The 21,541-nt window shown below is 37.0% G+C and overlaps 1 protein-coding gene across 34 annotated transcripts in view; it reads left to right on the forward strand.

Annotated features, from left to right (window-relative positions):
* The window catches only part of DLG2 (discs large MAGUK scaffold protein 2), a 1,003,655-nt gene that overhangs the window by 558,551 nt on the left and 423,563 nt on the right, over positions 1-21,541 (forward strand). For 2 of the 34 annotated variants that reach the window (XM_062639115.1, XM_062639128.1), the window contains exon 1: positions 15,273-15,730. The exons of 28 other annotated variants lie outside the window; for them this stretch is intronic. In XM_062639115.1, the coding sequence (XP_062495099.1) occupies positions 15,413-15,730 (318 nt within the window). In that variant the 5' untranslated portion in view covers positions 15,273-15,412. Of the gene's footprint in view, positions 1-15,272; positions 15,731-21,541 lie in introns of those variants that run through there. 4 more of the 34 variants (XM_062639121.1, XM_062639131.1, XM_062639120.1 and 1 more) reach the window with 3 other exon arrangements.

Raw genomic sequence — 21,541 nt, forward strand, 5'->3', positions numbered from 1 at the left:
GAAAATACCTGTTTTCAAAAATAACTAAGCCTGAAATTCTTTTCTGTATTCCTGATATTCCAGCACTTCTGGAAGAGCCAGATGACTTCCATTAAGGGCAGTCCTTCTGAAAATGGAAACAAATTTGACTGAGTTATATTCCAGAGTTCACACAGGCTCTCTATATATTTGCTAGAGATAATAATTAAGTCTTCAAAGAGCTAATTTTTCTTTCACATGCTGACCAAGGCACATGGGTACTATTTTCCCAGTGATTAAGTGTTATTAGCTCCAAGATGAAGTGTAACAGCAAGAGGTTGACGTACTTCATCCTTGGATGTCTTTGTGCACTGAAGTTAAAACCACAGGGTCTTTCTTTTTTATACCCAAAGAAATTAAGGCAAACTGAGAAACAGCCTGTATTAACTTGGGAACAACACTGTCTTAACACAGATACATTTTGAGTCCAAATAGCTTAGAAACTGAGAGTTAGTGGTTGTATGAATCCATCTGTCTAGATGGACTCTGGGAAGTAAAGTGTAAGGAGTGAGCAGCTGGGGACCGGTATGGGAGAGGGGGAAGTATGATCACTTGGATAACCAACTCTAGGGCAAACTAGAGCACAGAGAAATAACAAACAAAAAACAAGCTTAAAACCTAAACCCACCTTCACACTAATCTTGGATGATTGGTTTATCCATGCTTGATAATTCAGGATTTGCTCAGCTTTATAAAGCACATGATGTATGTAAGAAAACTCAAATTGACATCAGCTACATTTTTTGATACTTTTTTTATCTTGCTACAAATTAGACCCAATGCTGTTAAATTGAATAGTGAGAAAATTAAGCATATACAATGACCACGTATGATAATGTTGTTTTAAATGGTTTCCCCAGAGAAGCATAGAAACACTTTGGCAGAAGAGGGGCTTGAAGCCATCATAAAAGGGAATTATTTAGTTATTTTAACTGTAAGGTCTTAATTATCTGCACACGCTCTCTGTTCTTGTGCAGATGAGACAGAGGTCTTGAAAACAGTTTCTTTCAGATAACCCTAATTTATTTGCAGAGAAGAGTGGCTAAAATAAACTTCAGCTTTCCAGTATTTCCATAGGTATTACAGACAATATATCTTCTGCAGACCAAGGAATGTGGTTTTCCCAGCTAAACAGTAAGTAGATATGATGTTCCATATGGGTAAGCGACTTTAATGATCATTCTGGAAAGCTTAATCAGATGGTAAATATAACATCTGTTTACATACCTCCATTAGAGATAACTAACATTCTTTTCAAAGTCACCCTTTGGGTCTTGGGAGATAATCTCATGGGATAACTCAGTGGTTCATTACTGGAAGAATTGAGGATTATTCTTTTTATAGTTAACATCAATAACTACAGAATTGCAAAAGGTCTTGTAAAATATGGAAATTACCATAATTAGAATGATTTAGACTCTGATGAGATCTGGCTCTAGAAGCAGAAATGTGACTGTAATGAAGATGGAAATACTAAGAACCAGATTCTGAACTGCTGTTGACTGTTTAAATATGGTGCTTATTTGCACATGGGGAAAGCCAGACCTTTAATTCCCTGTATGTTCTTATTAGTTGTACCAAGTGCAGTGCGTGTATGCTAAGGTATAGTTGAGTGCATTGTTTAGTGCCCAGCCCAGGCTTGTTCTGGCTGTGGTGTCATTCAGCCATTTGTGAGGTACAGTTACAAGAATGGGGGTGATCAATGTGAAGCGTGCTCAAGTTTAGTTTAGAAGTGACCAGGATCATTAAGTCTGGGTTTGAGGATTTTTTTTTTGTGTATTTACTTATTTTTAGAGAGTTCTGGTATCATTTATCTGCTCTTTCCCACACCATGTTTTATTTTAGAGTCATGGACAATTCAATCTGTACTGAGTAACTGATTCTTTTCAGACAGAATGAAGGTAGATCAAGTTCAGGGAATAAGTACCTGATTGCTAGGCAATTGCTATCACTCCTAAACTATCTAAAACCAGATTAGGTTGAGATAAGCTCAGGCAAGACACCCAGCACTGGCAGGTTTTTCCTACTAATGGTGAGATCATATATCCTTCTAGCTACGCTCTATCCACTACTCTTTGGAAATAGGCATCCCAGCACAGAGGGTCTCATCAGTGTTAGATGGGATCATCTGTTTTTGCTGGATGACTTGAGCAGCATCCTGAACTGAGATATTCTCAAGAGTGCAAAGACTTGGGTTTAGGTCAACAGAAATCTGTTGAGTCACATCTAGAGTAAGTTCAAGAATCTCTGCTAGGCTCCATGGCTACCTTGTCTTGGGTGAGTGTCTCCGTACATGAGCTGTTGGGGAAAATGAGGTCATGCTTCCAGTGATTTTCTAAATACAGTTTTTATTTTGCTTTCCTTTTTCTCTCAGGTAAATACAGTGTGAGTCATAGTGTGTTGTGTTAGTTGAAGCAGAAGGCTGCTTATTTAAGAGCAAAATATTAACTTCTAATACTGATTTAGTATGAACCTCTGTTTTAATTGGGTAGGTAATTTGCTCTTGAATTGGCAAATACAGATACATTGGCAAAACACTGCTTACAGATCTTTACAAACACCTTCTGTCCAGACAGAAGTGAATCTCAAATGTATTAGAAGAGAAAAATAATGAAGATGAATGAAGGTCATAGAAGGCATTCCATAAAGAAGTTATTTGCATGGTTTTATGTAGATAATTGTTTTTTGAGTGTTGCTGCCAAAATTCCAGCTACACATAAATGATTTTATGCCTGTAAGAGTTTTGTAAATCATTTGGCTGTGAGGAGATGGAAGTCTCCAAATATTTTGTAAATCTGCATTTGTAACTTGCAACTCATAACTCAAGCAAAACTTGTGACACAAAAGTATGCGTGTACATCCTCAAATACCACAGAATACATGGGAGGAGGTTCTGTAGGTTCCCTAGGGACAGTATTTATGCATTTTATTCCCCTATTCCTCAAATTAATGGGTCATGATCATGGACACACAAAAAATATCATATTAATGAAACTGCTTATCAGGGCATTGTGTAGACCAGAAGTTCTCTGGAGGATGGGAGCTGCAGGGACTTCCCCAGGGACAGCAGTCCAAGGTGTCCCACCACTGGAACCAGGCAACAGGCAACTGGGGGTAGCCCTAACCCTGGGCATCAGGCGTCTTCATGGAGTAGAGTGTGATGGAGCTGTAGACCCCATCCTATAGGGCGGTCCCTGAGGCTGGGACTAATGGCCTCAGGCTGGGCTGAAATAGGGTGCAGGGCAGTGGCCAGGGTGTGGGGGGAGACCCTAGGAGATATGGGCAGGGATAGTCAGGTCTCATATTACTCTCAGGGCCCTGCCATAGCTGTCTTCAGGTTGTTGGCTATAGGTACATTGTCCTGCAAACCACTTCACAAAGAATAAAGGATCTATAAGACAAAAGATATGCAATTAAGCTTTCATACACTATTCTGTGAAACATTTAAAGTTCAGAAATCTAATCTCCAACTATCTTTTAATAGCTGTTGAGAAATGTTTATGAAAAATATAGTATTTCTATTCTAAAAGAGAACAGACTATTCTCTAGTATTTAATGCAGAATAGTGTCCCCTTTTGCCATGTCGAATGTCTTTGGCTAATTAAGAAGGCTGATTTATTTTGGAGGGTTTTAATAGTTTCTTCAGTTTTCTGACATTCTTTTGGCCTGTTGGCAGTTCCACAATAACAGTTTTCCAGACTGAAACAGTTTTTCTTCACCTGCCAACATTTACAATCAGTATTTGAAAAGAGCAGTTGGGAGGAAAGAATGAGGTAAATGAGGCTGAGTTGACTCTTTCCAACTACTTTGTTTTGGAAACATGAAACAATTGTCACTTTTATCAAATAATAAGCTTAATATATGTTAAGGCAACTTTATGATGTGTTTTATACTAGCTGGCTGTCTTGAGAGCTAAAGATTGACTCACCGATCAAACGTCAAAAGATGTGCCTTACACTAGGGGATGTTTGTTGAGTAAACATTGCATTTGCAACACTTGCATAAGCATTAGTGGTTTTTATATTCTGGGTAATCTGTTCCTGTGCTTGATCACATTCATAGGGTTGATATTTTTCCTTGTCTCCTGACATCGAATCACTTTTTGCTTGCTTGCTTGTTTGGTTTGGTTTGGTTTTGCTGCAGCTTGTGTTAATCATAGAATCATAGAATAGTTAGGGTTGGAATGGACCTTAAGATCATCTAGTTCCAACCACCAGTTTATTTTCAGAGTTGCTTTTTTTCTGTGCAGCTCTGAAAAGAGTCTGTCTCTGACTTTTGTGTAGCTATCTATTTATGATGATGGTCACCTAGATTTGCCCCTTAGCACCTTGCCTTCTTTGAACTTCACTGATTTTCTTTAGGAGTGATTCTCCATTCTGTTGTGATTCCTGTGAATCACGACTGTGCCTGTTGGTGAATCCCTCCAATTTTTGAACTGTGAACTTTATTTTGGTTTTCATTTGTTCTAGAAACTTCTCATGGGCTGACATTAGGAAGACCACCCTGAGGCTCCCCAGATCTAACCCTTGCCCTTCTTAGAGATGGATGTGATGTTTTTCTTTTCTCATATACCGAGACTTCTCCTGACACCACATCCTTCCATAGATGAGAGAGGTCTCACTACATTGGCAAGCTTCCTAGGCACTTTTGGATACATCCCATCTATGGACTTGTGTGTATCCAATCTAGTTAAGTGGTCTCTAGTTTTCTGTTCCTGTATTGTAGCTAACAGTTCCACCCCTGGACTCTACTACTCATTTTAGGACTGTGGGAGGCCAGAGAGTAGACCTTGTCTATAAACATTGAGGAAGCAAAGTTACTTCATGACAAAGGCTTATTCATATCTTTCTGACTATGCCCCTGCATTTTCCTTGATCTTCCTTATGTTGCTGGTATACCTATAGAAACATATGTTACCCTACGTGGTCATCTCAGATTTTAACTTCAGCTGAACAGCAATAGCTCTCTTTCTGAAGAATTTAACTAACAAAGACAAAAAAAAGGTGCAGAAATATCTTTGCAAATAACACTATTTCCTTAGTTTCACTATTCCAAAATATTTTCTGAGAAGCACTAATTATTAGAGATTTAAATTATTTATTTCCTTTTTTTTTTCTCCTATTGTCAATTTTTCATTGAATTCCTCCAAAGCATTCTGTAACTCCTTCACAAGTCAATATATACATGGGCTGAAGGGAATCCGGAGCATCGTTGTTGCTATAGGCTCCCTTTTTCCTGCTGTAATTTTTTGCAATCATTGCATCTATTTAAGACCATACTTAGAAACTGTTATTTTGACATAAAAGCAATTCACTAATCAGTCATTAGTCACGAGGGAACAAAATTATAATTGATTAAAATGGTAGATGAACGTGTCATCACGTTTTGCTCTATACTAGTTCAAAATATACTTTCACATTTGCCCGAAGTTTACTTTGTGTAGTTTTCAGATTTGCTGTTTAATAAAGACTAATGCTCTCTGTTTGCTGGTAGAGAGACAGAAACTCAGGAAAAGTGTAGTCTGCTCTTCCAGTTATCTGTCAGTAGCACTGTTTATTTTTCTTGGACTATCCAGTTAATATCTACTTACTTATTTTCATGTCCTGTATTTTAATTATATATATATATTATAAAAGAACTATAGCCATAGCTTTTACCAAGACTGTAAATTTAGTTTTAATTTAATCTACAAACAATTATTTCCATGAGTTAACAATGTATTTTAGAGCAGCATTTCCTTCCAGCTATATTTAATTGTTCACCATATTTATTTCAATATCTGTCTTTGGTCTTTGAGACAAGTAATTTATTCTGTTTATGGAAATCAAGTGACACGTAAATATAAATTATTTGTATGGATAAACTAGAAGCTTTTGTATAAGTGAAAACATGAATGCATCATACCTCTAAGGAACTTAGTAGAAAGAAGAAAATCCATGGGATGTTGCTGTAATCTGCAAAGGAATAATATAATATTAGGGAAAGAAAACTGAAGACAAAGTAGTTAATGTATCAAAATCAGGTAAGAAATTTTGTACTGTAGTATGGTATTAAAGCCATTCCATTAACTGAAGAGTAAAAGGGTTGTGTTTTTACCTGCAACAAGTGATGTAAAACAATAAACATATTGCAAAGTCTCTCTTGAATTAGTGCTGATCAATGTATGGGATGCAGAAATCATAACATTACACTTTCTATCCTTCTAAGACTGGGAAAAAAAAAGAAACCCAGAAATATTAAAGTTAAAAAGTAAAATTAATATAAATCAAGAAACAAGTTTCATAGGGTTTTTTAATTATTATTAAAAGAGCAAGATATTTTATTGCAGTAAGTTATCATTGTTTCTAAGCAAGAAATATGTAAATCTTCATAAACTCTGACAATTTAAATGTAGAGCTATGGCAATATCTGTTACAGGTTTTAATGGAGAAAGAAAGAGAGTATTTTTTCAGCACATCCCGAGAAACTGGAAGGAATTAATCTATGAGCAAAATACAAACATAAAAAAAGGGGCTCTGAAAAAATATTTTTAAAATCTATTGAATTGTTTGCTTCACTTTCCACTCTACAGAAATGTTGGAAGATTTATGATTCCTTTTTCTCTACAGGGGAGAAGTCAGGGAAACTGTCTAAAAGCATAATAAAAGAGAAATTTGTTAAGTTAATAGTTGCATATTGCTGGGACCATGAGGTTTTAGCCCAGGAAGGAAGCGATAATTAAAATTATCAAAATACTAAACCAATGGGTATCCTATCATATAGGGTGCTTTGGGAAATACAAACATTGAAGTTGAAAATCTCACATTTCTTAAACTAGATTTTTAAGATAATTCAGAGAATTATAGACCAGGAAGTCTGTCTTTGCACAATGCAGTTGCAAATATACTACATTGTCCCAAGGAAGAGTCAACATAGCTGTTCTAAAGGGAAGGCTCTGTCAAACAGCTGTTCTAATTCCTTGGAAGAGCAGCTGAGTGTGTGCAGAGAGAAGATACACCCATACAATGTAATAGTATTTTATGAAAACTTTTAAGAAAGTTCAGAAAAGTATGTCTGGATGAAAATAGAGTAAATCGTAGAAGACGAACAGAGGGTCTGGAGTTTTGATAACTTAAAATGTAAGAAAACAGGAAAGGCAATGAAATAGGAGAGTGCAAAACTACATGAAATTAACCTAGCCTGCAGCTGTGAAGCTGCAGAAGCAGCTACAGACTCAGCTGACCAGCCCATAAGTCTGAAGTGATTGATTCTTAGTTTTCCTAAAATACACAAAGTATCATTTAAGTTAAAGTATTTGCATATTTTAAGATCAGTAATAGGTAGATTGTTTTACTGGTATGTTTGAAGTAGAGTGTGCATTCACAATCTATCTACCTAGAAACACTTTTTGAAGGATACATTGCCCATGAAAACCTCTAAATAGTCACCACTGAGTATATGAGGAGCTCTTTAATCTTAGATTGTTCTCTAGATAAAAATAGTTCCTGATGAATTAGATGGTTTTTTTCACTACTTTAGATCCTTTGGAAAATGAGCTTTGAACTCTTAGGTTTCTCAGTTTTTTCAATAAATTATGGGATTTTATATACTTCACTTAATTGTTATACTACTTGATATTTCACTTACCTGAAGACAGCATTACATCAAATGGTAAGAGTGGTTTATAGAGATTAAGGAATTAAACATGGGTTCCAGTAACATGAGCATTATCCTGTGAGTTTGATATGCAAAGGTCCTTGTAGTCAATGGAGAGGCAAATGCAGCATTGTGACATTCTTAGTGAGGTCTTATAACATAAATAAATGAGTGGTACTTTGTTCAGAAGGTGTCCTTTCTTGTCTATGCTCTAGATATTTGGGTGACACTGACACTAGCTTGAGTGTTCAAAATTTCATGTTAAAACTTTGTTTGAAAGCATTGAAGTGGAATTTAAGAAGTGGAAGTTACAGCCAAGAAGGTTTTTTGGCATCCTCAAAGAAATAAAAATATTGCATTTGAAACATTAGGGACCAGATTTCTGAAGGAAACAAAAAATTTTCAACAATGGCTTTGGATTTTAGAGGTTTTTTTTTTGTTTTCTGTAAACACTTTTAGGTAAGGTTTTTTGGAATAGAAAAACCAGCTGGTTTTGGAGAACAAAGAGTAGTGGTTAACATGTTGACTTAATAAATCAACTCAGTTTGTTTTGAAATAATACACTTTATTTTAATAGCATTGCCTGTATTGGTTTGAGATGTTTTTTCCTATGCATTATTCTTTCAGTATCTAGATATTGTGCTGTATTTGTACATGTACTCGAGGATATTAAGGTAATAAATGCAGTTTGCCAAGAACTGTCTTAGAAGGACTACCCAAGTATGTGGACTGTTTTTATAAACTTGTTTTATCAATATTTTAGGGGCTGTCCATTTTTGTTTGTTTGTGTTTTTCACAGGGTTCACTAACCTCTCACTAACAGCTAGATATCACATAAAGCTGCAAAGGTGTAATCCTCTTTAGACGGGATAAAGAAAACAATAAAAGGCTTATGGGATGCAGCTGATTTATAAGGGACAAGTTAACACACTGGATAAGGAGACTAACAAGCCATGAGAGCTTTACTGATCTTTTCATTTGAAAGTAATGGTCACTGAGAGAGATAAAGAATTATTTTAAGTAACATTAGAGAATAAAAATAAAATGGTGAAAACGAGGAAACGCAAGTTGCAAGTCCTCAGAGTGTGAGCTATTTGACTGAAGAGAAGCTTTTCTAGCTAAATATTGGGGTTTATTTCAATAAATGATGCAGAGCAAAACAGAAACCTTGCAATGCATTTACTTAGTTTTCAGTATACGAGTCCTCAACTGTTATTTGATGTACTTTGATGTCGTCTTCAGGAATGTAGACAGTAGTTCTATGAAATCAAAAGGTTGTTGTCATTTCATTGTAAGGCTGTTCATTACTTTTGGCCTTTTTTCTTCCAATGCTGTTTGCCATCACACATTAGAAAAGTAAAATGCAAGTGATTTCTACCAAAAGGAGGAAGAGGGGCAGACTTGATTGAATCATCTACATGTAATCAGGTACTTGACAATATATATCACCTCTATTTCCTTCACAAGTTAATGTGCTTTTAACATGATCCTGTTATATAGACCAATTTGTTTTCCTAATATAGCAAGAGGTTCCAAGAGAAGCTGTATATTTTCCTGAGGGTTTACTTTCCTGGATGTTTTTATAAAAACAAAAGTCATTTTCACAATTTAAAGGAAGTACTCTCCTGTTATCACCATATTTCTCCTTGCTTTAACTGACATAGCTGTAGATAGCTCAGGCTATCACCTTCTGTATCCCGGAGATCTTCCTCCAAAGTGTTATTCTGGGAAGCACATTTAATTTTGTCTTATCTTCCTAAAACCTAGTGACTACGATTAGCAGGCTGCCTTTACACCCACTAATACAGAGAAACTACTTTTTATCCTAGCCATTAGTTTGCTTTTATTTGTATGTACAGCGTTAGAGATGATTATGATTATCTGGTTTGATCAGATAATGTTATATGTGATCCAAATAGTACTAATAGGTTGTTTTTACTCTTCAAAGTATGGAAGACAGATATTAATAAAAAGTACCCATATACATACAAACCTTTTAAGTCTACAGCAGCTGTGTTTATGGGTGAAGTTCTTTTCAGTATAAAGCCATCAACTGTTCATCTTGCTTCTGTAAGTGCCTATCTTGATTCAGGTACTATCTTTACCATAAAAACACACAGCAAATGGATTTGTATGTAATCAGTTTACAAAAACATGCTAGGATATTTGTTTGGGAAATATTTTTGGGCATTGTTTTCAACTGAAATGGAATCTCAGGGCAGGGCAGGTATAGATTGAGGATTAAAAAAGACAGATTTTTATTCTTTTGATATTGAATCAGGTTATGTTCCAGTCAAATGGTTTTGCTTTTGTTCTGAAATGTATGTTAGTCACTTAAAACAGGTCTTTATCATTTCAAAGGCTGAAGAAGGAGCTTAACTAGAACTGTTGATAGTGTATGCTATGACATGTACACTGTTGGTAGTGTATGCAAATGAAACCTTGTGATTTTACCTGTGCTGTGTGATCACATCTCTCTGCTTTCCATTCATCTTCAGTGAAAGCTTACAACTGGACCATAATAAGACAGTGCAGAACTGTGCCAAACTCTTTAAAGCTGTTGTATATCATGAATATAATACAAACAGCTTCATAGGGAAGAAACAATTTCTCATTGTCTGCTAATAGAGCTGAATGAAGCTCTTTCAAAGTAACTTTAATGGGAAGCAATCAGAAAGAGGATGTTGTTACAGGCATTGCACCTAAAAAAAAAAGGTGGCTAATTGGCATTCTTTATTTGCTATGTGGATGGCCAGCGCTGGAATAAAAGTTCTACCTTGTTTATATTGTCTTCTTTCTTTATACACTGCATGCAGTGCATATATCTTTATGCAGTGTGATTCTGTTGTAAAACTCCTGATTAATTTATTCTATGGATATCTTCTGGGTATTTGTTATACTTCTCTTGCTTAGGTTACCATCTGGATGGAGACTCAAAGTAGATTGATTTATTTTTCCAAATCAAAAATGACCCATCATAAATAGCATTCTGTTTTATTCTTAATTTAACAGAGAGACAAATAAGAGTAGTTTAAGGTACTGAATATCTTCATACAATTGAACTTGGGGGTATCAATTTTAAATAACTATTAGCCATGAACATTTCTTTTTATCTTTATACCCTTTTTTATTACATGAAAAACAGTGTTGAAGTATGAGGGCTGACACTGAATTTCTGAAATTTAATTCTTAAATAGAAATGCAGAATCACATCTTTAAAAAGCTGTCTTAAACTTGCCCATGCACTAGTAGTATTCTCTGTAAACTGAAGGGTTATTAAAGGGGTTAAAGTCCTGGGACTCATCAGGGCTTACCACAGACTAGCTGGCCAAAGTTACTCAGGCAACGGATTTAATGTTTCTCGTGATGGTGGGTGGAAGTTCAAGGTTATATTTAAGTATTTTGGGAAAATCTAGAACCCTGTTTTTCACTGACAGCATGGAAAAGAACCGTCAGTATTTCCCGCATAGTGAAAATGATGGTTGCAGCAAATTTTGCAGCTCCAAGTCATTTTGCCCAGTGGCTTTTTATCAATCTAGTTTAAGGTGAGCTAAAGCACTAAAATAAAGTGCACAGAATTCTCCAGAGGGGAGAACTCCACAAACTATTGCACACCTCTACCTGAAAATAGCAGGTCTTATAAGGTCCTGTAAGTTTCTGTATTGGCTTGGAAAATGCTTTTGTACTTCGGTCTTTCCACTGCAATTTTATTATTCTTTGATTCACTTGGATGTGAAATTGGTAAACCTGCTGCTCTGTTCTCCACCAGCTTTGACATGATTGACTTTGACTTAATATTCCCAGCTGAGAGTTGTTTTCTTCTGTTGATATAGTTCCCTTCCAAACCCTTGTCATTTTTCTTTTTCATTGTTTCTTGATTTCTAAATTATTGTCCTTATATCAACCCTAGGACATGCAGCTAACACGGGGAATGGGTATATTCATGTTTGTAATTCCATAAGCTTTCCCACCCTCTCACAAAAACCAAACGAACATGCAGGCAGACATGTTTTGCAGGGAGCTGTCTCAGCAGTGTGCTGATATTTGTGTATAAAACTTGAAAGCTTGAGACTCACCCTTTTGTTTAAAGGATATGGGATCATACAGCTTTTTAAAGCAAAAAAAAAAATTACTTTTAATGAGCATTGATAGATTTCCAATGAAATTTCCTGAATGTTGAAATTTTTAAATAACCAGCCTTTATTATATTTTCTACTCTTTTATTTTTGATGTTGTATTCCTGCATGCCTTTCTTGTCTTGTACACCTGGAGGCGGGGAGGAGTAGGGAGGCCTGAAATAGAAGCTGAGCTGCTTTATTTCAGCTGTGTCCCTCCCCACCCCTCATGTTCCAGTTTCATTAAAGGAACATGTAGGATAGTCATGGAAATCATGTAACTTGACCAAGCTTTCTGAGATGCCCTGTGACAGCAATGAGTTGTGCCAGCTCAGCTGGCTCCTGGCCTAATCTTGGACTAAGCACAACAATTCCTTCTATCTTGTGTCACCACTAAGACTATTATTTTGATACAAGCGTAATTGCTTCTCACTCAACAAATAGTTGCAAAGAAATTGCATTTGACATATTTCAACAGCTTTGTATATGTTAATTGTTCTAGAGAAACATGTGTAGAAATGTTAGGACCACTAAATAAGCTGGTTCACTCTTCTGTAGTTTTTATGGTTGCATAACATTGCATTCTTGGTTGGAGGTAAAAATCTGTTACTACATCTAAATCGTCTTTGCCTGTGTTTCTAGCTTCCCTTTCAGAACTCTATTAATATTTTTTTGCTTCCCAAGTGCACTTTTGGTTTCCCATATGGACATTTTTGCCCAAAGCAAACTCTCCTCAGTGTTTATTTTTGGTCTATGTCCAACATTACTGTAATCCAGTTACGGTTATTTGTGCTGGTAAAATATCAGCTAAATCTATTTGCTCCATTTTGTCATGCCTACTTAATATATTAAAAAGAGAATTAGTGAGGTTTTTCCACAACATTATCGGGTCAAACACAGTTCATGCAGTGTACTGTACAATAGTCAATTTTGCTTTGTGCACCAGTTATTATCAAATTAGGATGCAAGTTGGCCATGTGTTAATCCAAGTTAGAAGTGCATGCCACCCTATCCAGTACAATGGTTCAATTACAGCTGATGAAATTGCATTTTCTTTTGAATACATCTCACCATGTTGTCTGGCAATTAGGTGCACCTACACGTCCCATATTGAAGTGGGTTTCCCACTATTTCAAATATAGTGTTTTAACAGTGTGTAGATAAATGTTACAGTCAAGAGGATGCCTTTGCAGTTCTGCATTGCTCTGATTGGGGTGTAGTGAGGTTGCTAAAAGGACACTGCTCTACAATACAGTACTATGGGGTTTGTGACAGACATATCAGTGTCCTGGTAAACATGGCTTTACCCAATATTTCTACTGTAGATGTGTGTGTGGTCACGGAATGTGTAGATTCTTTCCACGCCACAACTAAAAAAACTGATGGTCTTAGGCTTATGGGTGCTGCTGAAAAGGTCTATGATGATGAAAATGAAATCTGAATTTGGCCTTGTTAGTGTTTTTGGTTTTTTAGATATATACCTATGGTATATAATTTTTATTATTATATATATATGATTTATAGCATCAATTAATGGTAATATATATGTTTATTACATAGAGATAGTCCTGCTGGAAATGATGCAGTAATGATTTGGATTCTCATCTGGTAGGCAGGTTTTTAGGTGCTCAGGGTTGAGTAACCCTTGAGCACGAGAGGAAAGCAGTTTTCTGGGCAGCTTGCACACCTTTACTCCTTAAGCTTGAGTAAAATTGCAAAAACATGGATTCAGTCCTATGTATCTTTACATTTATATTACATATAGCAATGATTGCTTTGTAGACTCCCTTAACTCTGGTTTTTAAGTCCTGGCTTCTGTATCTGCACCTGCAATTCAGAAGTGCATTAATTTTTTTCTTTCAAACATGAAGCGACCATAACTGTATGCAAAGCTATGAGAGTTCTTGCAGTTGGGCACTTGTTATGTGAGAGGTGCATGATTTTGGTTTTCTAGCAAAGTTCTGAATAAACTTTGTATTATAATACCATTGTAGTATAGCCTGAGACAAGCACCTTCAGTGAAAATACACTTAAATCTGGTGTTACTTTCACATGCAATAATTTAAATTACAATGTTGTCAAAATATTTCCTCCACTGTTAGAGCATTGCCATAATTTTTGATGAAGAATTAATGCTAGTTTGTATTGTAAAGTATTTCAGCTATTTCTAAGCTTTGAGAAATTTCAGTTTAGTAATTTAGGAGAAATTAAATAATTCAATCAAGTCTTATTACACTGAAGCATTTGTAAAAGCTAATTTATCTCATTTGAAAGTATAGATTGCAGTTAGTCATAATTGTCTTTTTGAAGTCTTTAAAGCAAATTTCCTTTAGTCTTTGGAACGGTGAAACTATGCACATCACTTCTGAAGTCCATTTCATTTTTGTATATTTAAATCCTAGTTGAACACCAAGACATAAAAGGATTCTGTCACACAGTCCTGTATTTTTTATTAACTCGATTGGTTACTTTCTATGGTTAAAAGTACCCCAGACACTCTTGGGTAAAAGAAAACCTCCAAAAAATATAGATATATAGGGATTAAAGATCCAGTGAGTCTTCAGGGGTTTTGTCACCTGAGACTGGAGTGTATCCCTGAACTTCTCCAGATGCACGAAACAGTCAGCCCAGGTTTTATGCACTTCACACCCCTGTCACTTCTGTAAGAATGAAAATAAATAAAACTTGTCAATAAAGACTGCAGGAAAATGCAAGGAAAAGGGATTATAGTAGTAAGAAAAACTCAAGAGGGGATATAGAGAAAACTTTATAGAGAGATAGAGATATAGATATAGAGAAGGATATTGTCAAGCACCAAAGAATTCATAAAAGGTGGAAAAAAGAGAAAATGATATATCAATCATAATCTTGAAGACTTGTGCACAAATAAATATATTCATATTTCTACATATAAGCTGCTGGGGATTTGTTGATTTCTTGCACAGATCTCTTCTAGGTGGCTTCATTTTTAAACTCAGCCTCTTGCTCTCTTTGCACTATGTACAGTAACACATGTCAATGCTTAAGCTCCAGTTTAGCATTTAGGGCAGATAGCATTCTTCCAGAACCTGTCATTTGCATCTTCTGATGCAATTTTGTTGACAAGGTCTTTCCAGGCATGCAGGGAAAAAAAACAACCCACTCCTGCCTCTGTTTTGATCACTGGCAAAAGGGTGTCTTTTCCAGTAGTTTGTCTCGATGCTATTTCCACAAGAAAGCACTTTGCCTGTAAAGCTTGTACATATAAATGTGCTTCAGCAGGGTGCCTGCAAGTCCTGTCAGGGTCAGCTAAAAAAAAACCACCCCTACATCTGCCTGAAAATTGCAGGAGTGCTTTTTTGTTTGTTTTTCTCTCTTTTCTTCCTCTCGTGGTTTGTCATTCAGAAAGGGATGCAGGCGCGCATCCCAGCCTCACAGAGCATTGATTGCTTCTGCCTGCAGCGGGGATGCTGTCAAGTCGCTGCGCGAGTGGAGTCCGGTATTGACACAGAGCTGCTGGCCAGCAGCTCCTGCTGCGCCTCGCTCCCGCCATGCTCTGCCACTAGCTGCTGCCAAGGGGGCTGGAGAGGCCCCGGCAAAGGACCTCACGTCTGGGAGGAGAAACGCTTGGATGCAAAGTGGCCAAAGGGAGCCCTGGGTGCGCCATGCACGCACACCTTCCCAAGCAGCACAGCTGTGGCAGGGGGTCCGAGGGGTCGGATGCCGGCAGGAATGTGCCTCCGGTAGCAAGGGATGCTCACTGTGTCTGCCGTTGGCATCAGCATCCTCCAGGGCTCCAGTGTAGCTCTCAGGCGCTTCCGTCCTGGGGACCTGGGAGTGCCAGCCAGAGCAGGAGCAAGTTTGTCCCTTTGTGGGACACTGTGCGGAAGAGCCCCCATAAATCCCCATCCAAGCCACAGGGCAGCCAGGGGCAGCGGTGGTCAGAGTGCTCCTGTGCCCACGGCTGGTCCCCCCCGGTGCAGGTGAGCCAATTCTTCACTCTCCAAGTGATTTAGAGGATGCTGCAGGGAAAGAAAGTGAGGTTTGGTGGTATGAGGTTTGGTGGTGGTGGCAACTTTTTGTGCTGTGTCTTGATTTGTGTTTAGTGGTGTCTTCTGGTAAAATTGTATGCAAGGGTGAGCTGTCAGCTGGTAATGTCTGTTGTCTGAATATTGCTTCTCTGTGGCCTGGGGAAACTGTGGGGTCCTTTTGCAACGGTTTTCTTGTTAAAATGATTTGGTTTCTACCTCCAGGTTCTGCAGACTTTGTATTCCTTTGTGTTGTACAAAGAAATGATGTGTTTATCCTCCCCCCCCCCATGTAATGGATTGTGCCTGTTTCTGTAAACAGCTTATTTTTAAATATTGCATGTAATTAATAAGGATATTTTAAACAGGGAACAGGATGGGGGGGGTGTTAGGTTTATTAATAAGAGAAAGTGTGATCTGGTTTTCCTCTTTTGAACCTCCAATGTGATTGAAATCTTTAATAAATATGAAATAGCTCTTTAACTCCCACAAATTTATAGATTTTTGTTGAATGGCAAGGAAGTGTATTTTAAAATATAAACCAGCCAGGCTCAAGGATGTGTAAGGATACCTGTAAGCAGTTAGGCTGAGAGATGTCACACACCAGATAACCCAGCACTGTGAAATAAAAATCACAGTGACACTCATATGATGGTTAATATTAAAAAGCATTAGCACTTGCTCCCCAATGCATGTTTTCATTTTTCCCTTAGAAAAGTTTAAGCTCATTCCAGAGCTTTGTATTATATCAACATCAAACCCTTTTGTTATAATTTCACACTAAAAAGCAGAATGTAGTGTCAAAATAGGGTTTGGGGATATATGTTTACTTACTGAAATAGTGTACACTAGAGTTTAACTAGCTATAGCCCACATTGAGCATGTGCACCCTCTCTAAAGACTAAACCAATTCATTGATGAAAATGGTTTTAATATATTTTCACTGAAAAGCTACAAGACAAAGGACTGTCAGGTAGTGTAGCTATACTTTGTCTTGTCCTATGGTCTAGAAATGGGATGCTCTGTTGACTGAAAGTGATTGCTTTATAGGAAATGCTTTATTTTCTGCTTCAAATCCATTATCAAGTGGATAAAAAGCTTTCTGATATATTTTGGAGTGACCAAAATATTGCATGTGATGACAGTTAATACTATATATTTCCTGTTATAAATGAATCATATACAACTATTTATGCTAAAATAAAACCAAAGATAAAATATTATATAAAATGTAAAACTAGTCTTTTATTTTCTAATTTTAATTAGAAAAAGATCTAAATGTTTTCTTAGGCTCTGAAGAGTTTTGTTTTGGAAAAAGCTTGAAGGAAAAAATTACTGTAAAGGAAAGAGTTCCTTAGTTATAAAGAGAAAAATGAGTTATTTTAATAATAATAATCAGGCTACTTCTAAGTCTAGTTCAATATCTAAGTTATAGATGCATTGTAAAGTTTCTTCAGTATTTTAAATGCCTTTGTAACCACATGCACTTCTGCTTATAGAGTGTGAAATTGTTCAGGTGTATGTACTTTCTTATATTTCAGTTTGAACTCTGTACTGTAAACTTTCTTTACGGTACATTCCTAATGCCAGCTACCTTATTCTGTTTAGGAAAGTCCCTTTTTGGGCTTCTGCCTATAATGAACCAATCCATCATCAACCAGTCTGATGTTGTGTGCCTAGGGATGGACTGATACACTTACTTTGGCAAATACTTGATATTTTTAGGTCATAGAGTTGTGAGATAGTTTGTTTCAAATAATTATCTTTTTTTCTGTGTGTAAAGTAAGCATTGTGCAGGCTATGGGAAGGTAAGAGTGTGTATATATGTGTGTACATTGTTGTGTGTACGTTGTATGTACATACACTTAGAGGATCAATTTATCAATTATTGCATAGATGCAATATGGGAAATCATTATAAAGCTGCCCTTGACTGCCCTTACTCTGGGGATGCAAGCTGGAGTCAGTGCTGGGTTTTGAGGGCTACATTGACTGCGAAAGCTGTCATTTTTCTTGCTAAAATAAGTAACATGAGTGATTTACATTTGCTGGCCTAACAAAGGGAAAATTTATTGGAAATTTCTATCTTATGTTTAAATGTGATAATAAATATGCTAGTGACAGCTTCAAAGGTGGAAGGGTTTTTTTTCTGTACAGTTCTAAGCATATTTTCTTCTGCTTGACATTTTTGGAAGGGACTACATTCTTCAAGTGGAGTAAAGCCACAACACCTTGGAAAAGCAGATTCTTGATTAGTACTGTATTACCAAATGAAATTCCTAGAGTGTGTACTAGACAGCTGTTACTAATGTGCCCTTTGTCATCCTGATCCTGATAAAAAGGTTGATTTTTATTGCTGAGGACATGGCTTCATTTTCTTTACTAGTTCCTCCTTCTTAAGTATGTCAGAGCAAAGAATGGCACTCCAGTACTATTAATATTTTATCTTAGATATTCCTCTTTGTTAGCTTGTATGCTTGTGTTTGCTTGTAGTTTTATGTCGCGTTGTGGGTAGCAAAATGCTCTCTATAGCTCCAAAAAGGAATTCATTTTGAATTATAAAAAGAAAGCAAAACTCCAAAACAAAACACTAAAATCTTCATTTCGAAAATGTACTGAAATAAAGTTTAGATGGAAAACTGATTTCAAGACTTAATTTGGTTTTTACTTCCAGTCATTTCTGATAAACACACAGTTTTGTTTCCCTTATTTAAAAGAGAAAATAAAACAAGATAGGAAAGAAGAAAAGTAACTTAATAGTCAAGTTTTTATATGTCATTGTTGCCTGGAAATATTTCTTGCTTCTCTGCAGTGCACTATACCTGTATCGGCGTCATGGGGTCGTATAGTTTGTGTGATACACTTAGTGATTTCATATCTAAGGTCAGTGTTACTCTGTGAGAGATCTGAGTGAAACTGGGGATGGGGAAGGCAGAGGCAGGGAAGTGACCTAACATTTTCCATGGGTCATTCCAACATTGGATGTAGTTTGTAATATTGGATGTACTTTCCCTGCTGGCACATGTGATCTATCAATTAATCAGATTAGAAATGTATGATAACAGATGTAGGTGAAGGTGTGCAATGACCTCCTACTTTTTGTACAGAAGGGATGGAAGGATAGGATTCTCTATTGCTCTGATTGTAGAAATTCTCTGTATTGCTCTGAAGAAGAAATTGCAGAGATTGACCTACTGCGCTTTTAAGTCCACAGTATAGATTTTATTCCATGTGGTCTCTGTGAAAGAGAGCCTCTCATAAACACCTTTCCAAGGTGTGTAAATGCATGTTTTCAGTTTCTTAAGCCTCAATGTTTTTCTGTCAAAGGGGGAGGAAGATGTAGAAGTGAATTCCCATCTTTGGTTGTTTCCCAGTTTAGAAGACAATATTGGGCTCCAACTAACTCCATTTGCTACTAAGTTTTTGGCCTTTTGTTTTCACATGCTCTCAAGGCAAAAAAGCTCCTATCAGATAGTATCCTGGATGTGTCATCTGCAAAAATGAATACATGTGCTTGGTTTTGAAAAGTTACATAGAAGTGTAAATAATCATATATATATGTATATATATATATATATATATAAACAGCTTACTGTCAATGTTAGCTTTGATGACTTTTTAGGTTGGTGGATTTTTTTTTTTCCAGCAATATAAAAAAAAAAGGTTTGTTTTTTTTTTTTTGGAATCAGTGTCTTTTAAAAGAAATATCATCACGGAGCTGTTTTGCTACCTGGTAAGAGGCTTGTGAGCTAAATGCTAGCTTATAGATGTGACATGACTTAAAAGAAGGTGGTGAAGAATAGCCAAACTCTGAACTATCAGCTGAGAAGGGTCTTTTGTCTTTGAAGGCCCCTGGCACTGGTGCTGAAATTTCAGGATATCATTTGAAAGCTCTTTGCATGGTGAGATGTGATGAGAGCTAGCTTCAAGGCATTCTGCTACAATACTAAAGCAGAAGGTCTATTCCAACAGATACTGGTTCCCCTAAGACTATAAAGAAATGATTTGTCATCAGTTGTGTTTTTGAAAGCTTAGATTACTCTTTTCAAGTCCATAGATTCCTGCATGCAACTGGCCATACTTCTGTCATGTCACTCCTGGCAAGTGAAAGTACGTAGAGCTATTTTAGTTAGCTAAGGCAGGTCTTTTCACTCTAATTTAGTACTTTCAAGTGCCAGTAAAAGAGCAGTAAAAGAAGAGTCAAATAATGCTGTTTATTTGGTTTTTAAACTTTTGGGTTTTTTTTAACCTTCAAGGCTATTGAAAGCCAGATTCCTCTGTCAGTCCCACAGAGGACTTTCAGAAGTCTACAGAATTCTGGGTGACATTTATATCTGACACTCTCCCAGAACAGCTGCTTTAGAAAACTTTATGCATTTACATTCAAGTTTTACGTACTTATTCTACAAAACCCAAGAAAGCATTGTTAATACTGAAATCATAGCATTTAGGTTATGTTTGGCATAAGAAGGAGGTTAAAATGAGGCCAGCAATCCCATGAGTAATAACAGGGAATGGTTCTAGTCAGTAGCATGAAATGTCGCATAATATTTCTTTGGAATTCATAAAAATATAGAATGGTTTGGGTTGGAAGGGACCTTGAAGCTCATCCAGTTCCAACCCCCTGCCACAGGCAGGGACACCTTCCACTAGAGCAGCTTGCTCCAAGCCCTGTCCAACCTGGCCTTGAACACTGCCAGGGATGGGGGAACCACAGCTTCTCTGGGCACCCTGTGCCAGCGCCTCAGCACCCACACAGGGAAGAGCTTCTGCTGAAGAGCTCATTTCAGTCTCCCCTCTATCAAGCTAAAGCCATTCCCCCTTGTCCTGTCCCTACAGGCCCTTGTCCAGTGCCCCTCTCCAGGTTTCTTGTAGCCCCTTTAGTCACTGAAAGCTGCTTTAAGGTCTCTCCAGAGCCTTCTCCAGGCCCAGAGCATCTTTGTAGCCTCCTCTGTTCTCACTCCAACTGCAGGATGATCACATGAGAACAAAGTAGAGCAGGAAAATCCCCTCCCTTGACCTGCTGGTCACTCTCCTTCTGATGCAATCCAGGACATGGTTGGTTTCTGGGCTCAAGCGCACACTTGCTGGGTCATGGGGAGCTTCTCATCAACCAACACCTCCAGGTCTTTCTCTTTGATCCAGTCTCCACCCAGTCTGTAGCTTTGTTTGGGAATTGCCTCAACCCAGGTGCAGGACCTTGGACTTGGTCTTGTTGAACTTCATCTATGGTTTCTTTAATGTAATCACTGCTCATATGATTCTGATTTGAAAGATGGACTTGATATGTCATGAAAATACCAGAAACTAAACATGCTGAGGCACATTTGAATTTTCTTCATAAAATACAGGTTTGGAGTTTGGTTTTTGATATTTTCTGGTGGATAGGTTTGGTTTCAGGTGGTTTTCGGTTTTTTGTTTTGTTTTAAAAAGAAAAAGAAAACTGCAGCACTAGTCATGAGATTTTCTGATTCACTGTGTCTGAAGGGGTCATTCAATTCAGCCACCACTTTCTGATAATGTAGCATTGCTTTCCAAAAGGCCATTGGGAGTTAAAGAGGATATACTTTTTTTTGTTGCACAGTGTTCTGTCTCCTTCTATTAATGTATCAGGTCTTTCTTCCATGTTTGTATCTTTGATAATGCATAATTTTAAGTGACAGCAAAGGCAATTAAGAAATAGTCATAGTTACACAGATCATGAAAGTATTTATGTGCAAGATGTTCCATGTGTCTTCATTTAAATACTGAAAAGGATAAATATATT

The sequence above is a fragment of the Pezoporus occidentalis genome, unplaced genomic scaffold (assembly GCF_034315485.1).
Source record: "Pezoporus occidentalis ecotype Australia unplaced genomic scaffold, CSIRO_AGI_Poc_V1 ctg6, whole genome shotgun sequence".
Taxonomy (NCBI): Eukaryota; Metazoa; Chordata; class Aves; order Psittaciformes; family Psittacidae; genus Pezoporus; species Pezoporus occidentalis.